The sequence below is a fragment of the Boleophthalmus pectinirostris genome, unplaced genomic scaffold (assembly GCF_026225935.1).
Source record: "Boleophthalmus pectinirostris isolate CB_2022bp ecotype Guang Dong unplaced genomic scaffold, ASM2622593v1 HiC_scaffold_6, whole genome shotgun sequence".
In the NCBI taxonomy this organism is placed as follows: domain Eukaryota; kingdom Metazoa; phylum Chordata; class Actinopteri; order Gobiiformes; family Gobiidae; genus Boleophthalmus; species Boleophthalmus pectinirostris.
The window spans coordinates 20,493,057-20,503,180 of NW_026571447.1; the positions used below are offsets into that span (position 1 = coordinate 20,493,057).

The 10,124-nt window shown below is 39.3% G+C and overlaps 1 protein-coding gene across 1 annotated transcript; it reads right to left on the reverse strand.

The window, feature by feature from the left end:
• Window positions 1-699: 699 nt before the first annotated feature.
• Window positions 700-9,504, reverse strand: LOC110171844 (galanin receptor type 1). The gene is made up of 3 exons (XM_020937638.1): window positions 8,839-9,504; window positions 8,697-8,762; window positions 700-1,020 (listed from the first exon to the last, which is right to left on the reverse strand). The coding sequence occupies exons 1-3, from the start codon at window positions 9,502-9,504 to the stop codon at window positions 700-702; spliced, it is 1,053 nt and encodes a 350-aa protein (XP_020793297.1).
• Between the last annotated feature and the right edge of the window lie 620 nt (window positions 9,505-10,124).

A 10,124-nucleotide genomic window follows, 5' to 3' on the forward strand; every position in this document is an offset into this window, starting at 1 on the left:
CTTGATCTTACAGTGTATTGAGGTAAAGCTGCTGTGTGGAGACGGCTTGGCACATCACATTGATACAACATTGTTAATTCTTCACTCCCATTGGCTGTCCTGTCTGAGTGTTTCCATGGTTATAAAGGGTGCATTAGAAGTGTCCAAAAGCCTGGCTCAGTCATACAGCACGACACAATCTGGAAAAAAAGGCATTCAAATATAGAGTGAAGCTAGATATCATTCGTTATATTTACAAGCAAAAATAATGGCAATTTTACAGATGCAAACATTTTCATTCTCATTGAAGAAATAACTATCATAGTGGTATCATAACCCTTTAATAGGGCCACATTGTGTCAGTGGATATCACGGCTGATTAGCAGTGGTGGGGAAATTAGATTTGGTAACCATACGTATTTGTCTCAATTGTGGGTCTACTGTTTAGATCAAATACTCAATTTAAAGTAAATCTTATTTAACAGTTTTAAAATCCAGACTATGAATGTTGTTCCATTGTTAATATCAGCAAAGAAAATGAGTTAGATAAAACGTTATTAACTATGATCTCAAAGCATATGACAAGACCCAATATAACAAACAGCGCTTATGTGGAATAAGTACTGCTGATTTCAAATTCAAGCAGCCACAATTAGCAATAGAAAGTCATAATGATTTCGCCAACAAATTAACTGCGGATGCTAAATTGCCATTCCCAAGTCAGACATTGGTGCAGTTAGTGGACGGCGGCGTTTCCGGCTTGCTACGTATCTCCTTGATATCGTTAAGTGGGGAGTCGCTCGTACCGATCTGGCATTTGAACACTTGCTTGTAAGCTTTCCTGAAGTTCTCAGACAGAAAGGCATAGATGATTGGGTTGACCGATGAGTTGCTGTAGGCCAGACAGTGAGCAGCCACACGCAGCACAAAGGAGGCCTGGTTCAGAGGGAATGTCCCAAACTCCGCCCACAGGTGCACCACGTGATGAGGCAGCCAGGAGATGCAGAAGACCACCACCACTACCAGCACTGTCTGGGCCGTCTGCAGAGAGAAACACAACAGCCATTGATTTATACATAGAAAGAGTTGAAAATATGTTATTATTAATATCTTATTATCAAAAGGTGTTGTAGCGGCTGTATTGATTTGGGAGGATGTCACACATGTATGTCACTGCCAATCACACCCTACAACCTTTACATCTCAACCAATCATCGCTCATGTTTTTCATACACAGCCTCTCCCCTCAGACATAGTGGCACTGATGGTAACATAGTACAAGCATAAGAATAATTTTGACATCATAATATAGATATTTATTACTTTATGAAGATGTGAGTCTTATCACCGGTGAATCTCCCTGATTTCTAAGGGTAGTGATTGACAGGTGGAATAGCCAATCAGAGATGTGCATGGTGCAGCTGTACTGAAAGAAATTTAAGAAATAAATATCACAGGAGATTGAAAAACATCATGCATTTCTGCAGAATAAGTGAGCAAAGCACTGTACTCTGTTAATCTGTCTTGGGATAAATTTAATTTGATTTGTAAATGACATGTGACCAATGAATTCCTTCGTCACTGAAATAAACAAATCTGGTTGCAAGCTCATGTTTGGTCAGGCTTGAGATGCGACAGAGCATGTGGGACCAGATGGATATCAGTCTGTTTAAAAAATACAGAGATAACAGTCTGGATTTATCAGGCAACAGAAGACAGGAATAAGGTTCTTTTTAAGACATCTTTAAAAATCCTCGCACTTCAATTTGATTGTCATTGGTTTTCATCTGTACTAAAATGCAATTGTCCTAAATTCTGCTCAAAGAGAAATACGCCCTCCAGCTTCTTACCCATTCATCACCAATCTCATCTACTTTATGTTCTGAGATTATACAAACAGTCTTTACAGACTATATTTTTTATAACTTCCTTCTCCTCACTGATGTATAGCCTAACAGCCACAAACAAATGAGAGAGAGGAAGATGGACGGATTTTTCCAAAAGCACTTAACTGTAGCCTGGTACCTCCAGAATGAATCATAGCACTGACAGGCCTAGATCTATACTCAAGTGATTATGTCTATGGTGCCTGACATTTAAGAGATTTCACTTCACATATAATTTGCAGCCTTTTTACTTTGCATTGAAATGAAATGAAGCAAACTCCAAATCATGTTCCCATTGAGACTCTCAATTGATTTATGGTGTTTGGAAAGTTGATGCACAGATTTCAAGATACTGAGAGTACTTTTCTCATATTGGGAAAGATAAAACCTACACAGTCTGTATTGGTGCAGTATTATCCGCAGAACCCCACTGTTTTATGGGGTGTGTCCTGCAATAAACAAGATGTGCAGTCAGATGTGGTAATGGACATATTCCAGTAATGCCATTATGTGAGTTTGTCAAGTGTATCAAAACATCGAAACACAGATAAGAGCTATTTTCTTTCAAACAATATCTGCATTCAGCTATTATACAGTTCAAAATAGTAACAAGTACACATCGAATTTTAAAAGATTTGACTACCATGGATTAGTTTTTTATTTTGATAATTTGCTGTGAAATAATGATGACACAGAATGAGATGGAGCTAGCTGAAATTCAGCCTGGAAGACCTAACTTTGATCCTACCTCACCCTTCTCCAGTGTTCACCTGCTCCCAGCCTTCATCACCCCACTCCGATTACTCCTCCCGACCACTTACCATACCTCTTCCTCATCCAATCAGCTCCCAGTCTGCCCAGTTTAAATCCCCATTGCAGATGCATGGTCAGTTCAGTTCAGTTTATGCCCCATCTCTTCCGCAACACCCCTTTGACTTGTTATCTTCCCCATCACTCTCCTCATCCTATCACCGTCCCCTTCAGGCTCTTCATCCTCACCTCTACCATCTCCAGTGCCTCCATGCCCCGGGGTGAAGATCTCTCCTAAGCATTATCTAATCAACCATGCTCTTCTTCCGTCGGGGTCTGAGCGTCAAAGATAACTCATTCAATAAAGCTTGCTAATACTTTTTTCTTTGTGTCTGTCTGAGTCTCTCCAGGTTCAAAAGAAGTTAGTTGAGTTGGCCCACTTTATAAAATCAGAAGACATAAGGCTTAAAGGAAAACATCCTTTTGTACAGCTGACAGGGAAAGCAGCACGTTAGATGCATTTTAAACTGGAAGTGCAACTGCAGCCTTGTGCTGAGAGCAATCAATGAGAGCTTCCTTGTCCTTTTGGCTTATTAGTGCAGAGTCTTTTATGAGTGCAGTTTAGCACTCATTACTCTATGACCTCATTTGAACCAATAAGGTGAGCACCACGTGGGGTAACGACTATTGGCATCGAGGAACAAAGGTACAATCATATACTGTAGTCTGTGGGTAATTGCAACTCTAACTACATTTTGAACTTCATTGGCCTAGACAGGAATAATGGTCAAAAGATGCATTGATGTTCACACACTTTGCCATACAGTGAATGGTGAGTGAAGTAGCATTAATAGGAGCTATATTGTAGGTAGTAAGATTGACTTCAGTTGGTTTTGTGTATACAAAATTAGTCACGGGGTTCAGGGTAATGAAAATATATTACTGCTGCCAGAGTAATAAACATTTCCAAATAAAACTGAATATTTAATTTTTTCAATGGTCCCTAAACTCCCCCAACATGTCACCTTTAAACAGAAAGCTGAAACCCATGAGAAGAAGCAACAGGTGAGGTTTCCAAGTGAATAATATATTTTTTATATATATATAATCATTTTCAAACAAATTTAAGATGGGAATAAAGAAATTCTACTAATAAATTTTAAAGACATAAAAATAACTTGATGTGTTTTTTTAATGACAGTATTTATGAGCTAGAGTCTTCAGCAGAGAGGGAGACTCACCTTTCATACAGATTTTCTTCTCAAAAGCAACAGTATGAATCTTTCTTTATTCTCACATTCATGTCACAAATCAAACAGTCACTCCTCATTTCCTCTTGTTCATTTTCAGTGTTACAAACCCTTGGACTGCAGTATTGCTTCATTTCTACAGCTGAAATAAACCTAATTTCCAGAGGCAGAGTGAAAAAAGAGTTCAAATCAACTTTTATGGAGGGATGTTTGTGACCCTCCATTTCCATGGAGATATCTCCATGTTTCCATTGAGATGTTACACAGTATGGAATTACACTTATCCACTGTGTATTTATTCTTCTTTTTGTGAGCATGAACAGATCTGACCTGTGACTTGGCCTGGTGGTGTCATCCTCTTGTCTCCAAAGGGATGAATACATTTAATGCCTTACCATATAACAAACTATTGGCAATGTCCATGACAACAAGCAGATGCTGAACCCTCCATATTAACGGTTACATAGTGTAATTAAGCCACCAAGTATTTATACAAAGTGATCAGGCATCAGGTACTAACCACAACCAATAAAGTACAGCCAGCCTCCACAATATGACTATATACACATGATGCTGTGTACTACATGCATATCCACCTCCAGTAACCAGTAACAGGAGCCTTGATAATCTGAGCTGTTCATCAGTGGTTATGTTAAGTCATGCTCTATACAACAATGCACATGTCTTTAAAGGAGTCACAAGTATAATCACCTGTCCCCTGTAACAGAGAACAGAGTGTTATATAATCAACACCATAGAAGAGCACTATAGAAAGTGTCTGACGGAGGCGGTTGTTTTGTTTTTTTGACTCCTGAAGGGAAAACCCAACATGAAAATAGGGAAAAGAAGATGCTGGAGGTCTCTCTTGCCCATGGATTTTCACATCATCTGTGTTTTTATGCCCTCCTGAGCATCATTAGCCTGTGGGGCACCAGCAGTGCCCCTCTCTCTCTTCAATGAACACTCAGTATTATCAGCGACACTATTATGTTGTGTGATAGATAAATGCCACCCACTGATTCATATTTAAAGGTCATTGGTCCAGAGATACAATAAACAGCCCAATGTCAGCAGCATGGGAAAGACTCTCATAGTTACCCATGTGTGAAGGACAATGTTTTCATTGGACAGTTTGCATTTGTCTTTGCAACACACTGGGGACATTAAATAAGCTCACATTATATATATAGATCCAAGATAGAGGGGGTTGGTCCAAGCCATTTTCTTTCAGAAATGGAAATATTAAAAGCAATAGAACAATAAGACGATAAGGCATGTGCAAAACGGAGTTAATTAAAAAATAAACTGTATTTCACTATCTAACAGTCACTTCCAGTAAGGATAAAGGCTGTGGTTTCATTTCATTATTTCTATTAAAAAAAAAAAAAAGTAAAGATTATAGAAAGGCCATAATGTCATTACTATCCCTGTGCACTTGAGCAAGACATACATTGCTTGCTCCAAGACATCTTATATCTACTACTTGATAATGCATTGGCCTTAGCAATATTGTCAACATCATAATGGCCACTTTAAACTCTTTTTGCACTTTTGCACCAAAGTGGTGAGTTGAAGCTGAAGATCAGGGCACAACACATACGTTGGTTCCTTTAAGTGGTGCTTTTAACAGGCACTAGGCACTTAGCAGGATGTAATGTGCTCTGCAATTTGCTTTGTCACTTTGCAGTCTATTGGGTACAATATGTTATTTCTGTCTATAGCTCGGGTACGTGCAAGGATGTCCTAGGCTGGCATCAATGGGCTTATACAACATCACCTATTGATGAAGCCTATGGATTCAGCATAAATTTAATTTACAGATTATTTGGGAGAGAAATGCATTTATATGAGATGATAGAAATATACACTTCTAGTGATAATGCAGCCGCAGCTGTATCTGTGTTGCACAGTGTACTGCTGTCAGTTTCCTAAAGAGCGTGGCTATATTACTAACCTGGATCCAGCGTCCCAACTCGACCTAGATGCCAATTTCTGAACTGATAGGTAAACTTTTAATCAAGTGTAGCCACAGCTGAAAGAACAGAGCTTCATGATGAATTCCGTGGGTCAAGAGGAGCACACAAGCAAAGTCAGAGTTCAAGTGGTACTGGACTGTGCTCAGCAATGACAGTGCCTTATCCAAGGCTGAAGTTTAAACTTCACATGGACGTAATAATACTGTCAGACTGTGAGCCGTAAATAGTTTTGGGGATTTTTTTTTTCAACATTTTGTCACATCCTAAGAACATAAATAAATAAAAGTTTTCATAAACTTGTGATTGCAATGAGCAATGAGAAGTGTCCCAACTGAAGTATGGACACACAGGAGATTTTAATGTAAATGAATGGTTGGGAAAACAGTAATACCTTCCCAGCTATGCACTTTACATTGCCCAAAATCATACACTCATAAATTAGATAAGATGTATTGCATTCCTAATGCACTATGGTGTAAATGATGACCAATTAAAATGGCAAAGTGTTTTCATTTAGTACGGAGACATGCATTATACTGAGACTACTTAAATTCACATCTCCATTGAGAATATGTGATTTGCTATCTAAGGAATTCATCAGCACTGTTGCTTGCAGATGCTATTGAAATGTAGCAGAGATTGCCAAATATTAATTTTCATAATTACCCAAAACCATCTGTACTCGCCGTCTGGACTTCTAACTGACTCACAGTGAGAGAAACCCAGGACTTACATCATAACTGGCTTTAAATGCAAACTTCAAGAGTAAGGATCCATTATATACACGATTACTTGCCAAATAAAATGAGCTCCAGCACTGCTGTTTCCACAGGGCCATTGAATAAGATTATGACATGAGGAGTGTTTTTGCACCACACTATTGCAACTCTTCATACTTTACTTGTTTAAAAATATGTTTCTGTTTAGATTCCTGCTGAGTTGCCTTAAGCTACAGAGAAGTTCGTGGGATATATTTCCCACAGTGGTGGGACTGGCCTTGCTTGTAGCAGCTGTCAGTGATATTTCAAACAGACCCCACTGAGCCACACGACTTGATGATTAAAGTCGTATTTGTACAAATGCCCAACTTTCCACCAAGGACACTGAGCCGTTATGCAATTTCTCTATTTGTCACTTCTGATTTATGTCATTTTTCGTGAGACCCTCTTGTGGCACAAAACTGATAATCACGAAATCTGCTATGGAATATTAGTTTAACGGATTCATTTACAAAAACGGGTCAGAAAGAGAATGGCACAATATATCAATACGCAACTCACACAGGCTGTATGAGACAGAGCACTAGTTGTGGTGACAACTTGACAGGAAAGAACCAAAAATAAAAAACAATACTGAGAAACCTACTTGTCGGGATCAATAAGTTAAACTTAGTTACTGTTTAAGGAATGTCATATGTTTAACCCCAAAGAGTATTACCATTACCACATGGCAAATACCAACTCTTGGATTCCGGAAAAGAGTTGGTCAAAGGATCACATTAGGCATAAATCAATCAATCACATCTCATAAATAGTGCATAGAAGACCATTGCAACCACAGCAGTCATATGTGAGTGCACCAATGTGCCAGTCTGCATGAAAATCATTGAAGTGTAAAACCTATGTCCATTCAATAAGCTCAGTCATAGGAGGCAAATATTAAGCTTCCTCTAAAAGGTGATGATGGCATTATTTTGCTATTACTTGTCTCCATGGGCCATTGGACTGTATAATTTGGTACCAGACCTGAGCTGGCATCAAATTTACATCAAGCATAAAACGCCAAATCCAAATTCAAGGGCGCAGATGATTTGCAATGGCATGGAAAGCCAATTAAAAAAACAGACTTAAACCCAAATAGATCTTTTGGCCAATCTAAATAATACAACCTAGTTTTAAGGCTGCAATTTGGATGTTGTATCTCAATGACAGGGCTCTGTGTTTAGCTCTGATTTACTCCCATTAGTTATTGTTTAACAGCGGCTGGCAGGGTGGTTTCCCTTTGACAGGCTGTGTGGGTTTATAGGTTTATATATGTGCGAGTTGTTTGTCACACAGCTGTCACAGTGATCTTCCCTCTGCCTCTTCTGCTGTCTCTATCATCGCTCTGCACTTAAACTCCATAAATCACCAGATTATTGGAAAAGCCCACTTAACCCACAAGTAACAAAGGCGTGTGAGAAATATTAAATTACAATGGCATGGGTTAACAGAGCAAGCTACTGTATGAGGCTATACAACCCAAGCTGACAAATAGAGATCTGAGCTTTAATCACTGGCTGCAATTTTGAATTTGATTTCTCTGCTATTTAATAAGCTTTGGGGAAATATACCCACTGTTTGATCCATAAAAGATGATAGCTGTTGTTTAAATGGCAGAAAAGCCTGGCATATGGCATGGATCAACACAAGATTATGTTGCACACAAGGTCATTTGAGTCATGATACATCTCTCTAAAGAACTGTTGCATTGAGTAGGACCATATGTAAAAACATGGGATGACTTCAGCTTTTACTGTCACATTATTATGAATTACAACATTATATCTTCAAGAAATACAAAGGCTCTTAGCGCAACATGAACCTAGTGCCATTTCAGTATAATATTTTTAAGGTTGACGTGTTATGTATCATTGGGCTGTTTTATAAAGGTCAGACAGGAACCATAAAAACGAATAAGGGACCCATTGAAATGTATTTGAGTGAAACAAACTGGCATCTTATTTTATGCTAATAACTTTGTCAATCAAAATGTCCCTGTGCCATTCCACTGGTCCGTGCTTTCCCTGCCTATAATCCATGTGAACATAAAGTACGTATAAGCAGTAAAACAAACAAATAAAAAAAGCTACATACCTTTTTCTTTGATGCCTCTGACTTTTTGGACATGTTTCTTAGCTTTTTGTGTAAGTGATTTAAAACCTGAAAGGAACACAACATAAGTAAGAAACGTCGTCCAAGTCCAAAAAAGTTGTGCATGATATAAACTTGTGCCTACCTTCGCATAACAGAAGGAGATGAGGAGCAGAGGCAACACATAACCAAACACAAATGTACACACGACATAAATCTTCCTCTGGTTTTGATCCGGCCACACTTCCCAGCAGTACGTGTGGTTCTCACCTCTGAGGAATATGTTCTGGTAATACATAATAGGCGCAGCCATGGCCAGCGACAGTATCCAAATGACTACCACGCCGATTAAGGCATGTTTGGCCACGCGGATGGATGAGGACTTTCTTGAGTGCACGATCGCAATGTAGCGGTCCACGGACATAGCAGAGAGCGTAAATATGCTCACGAGCATGGAAACAGTGAAGAAATAGTGAATGAATTTACATATGAACGCACCGAGGACCCAAGTTTGCATCATGTAAATTGTTGATTGAAAGGGGATACAGAGGAGCAGGTAGGAGAGGTCAGCTATACTCAGATTGAGGATGAAAATATTAGTAGTGCTCCGTGGTTTTCCCGGCTTGCTTTTGGCTAATACTGTGATAACCATAGAGTTCCCAAGCACCCCAAGCGTAAAGATAAGTCCAAACACCAGGAGCGTGATGAAATTATCCGCGCCAATGCCAAATAAAAGTTCATGGTCTTCTTCCTCCCCTGTGCTACTATTCCAAGGCTCCTCATAGAGCCAGACAGCATCCGACAAGTTCATATTTACGATCATCATCTAAAAAATATAAGAAGTTGCTGTGGTGCGCATGGCACAGTTTTTAAAAGTCGTGATTGAAGATCCTTTCCATTTACGCACGACGTAACTGCCCTTCTTTCTCATGTCGTATCGTTTCAAATGCACATTTGTCTGCAACAAAACAGCCACGCAAGTTCATAATTCTGTAGAAATCTCTCTAGCCCCGTGCGTTTCTGTGCGCACCTGATGCGCTCGGACAGACGCGCAGACCCAGTCACCATAGACTCCCTCTCCTGCGCGCTCTTCATATAACGGGGGTTGGGCCAATAAGGCACGTCAGTACCACGACATTACCTCTCCAGAATGGGCCTGAATATGAAAATATGTACCTGGGTGTTTTTTTTTTTTTCCCTCCACTTTTTCCTCTTCAGACTTAGATCATGGAAACGCATAGCCTATTCGTCACTGAATCCAGAGTAATAATTACTGAATGTATGATCTCCTGTTTGGTCTGAAGTCTGGAACCAATTTAACAGCGAGACAGAAGAAGGGGTTAAACTGGTGTATTTGGGAAGCTATACTATTGAAATGAAACGTCAAAAAGCAAATGTCTTTGTATGTTGGTGTATAAGATTGGACAGTAA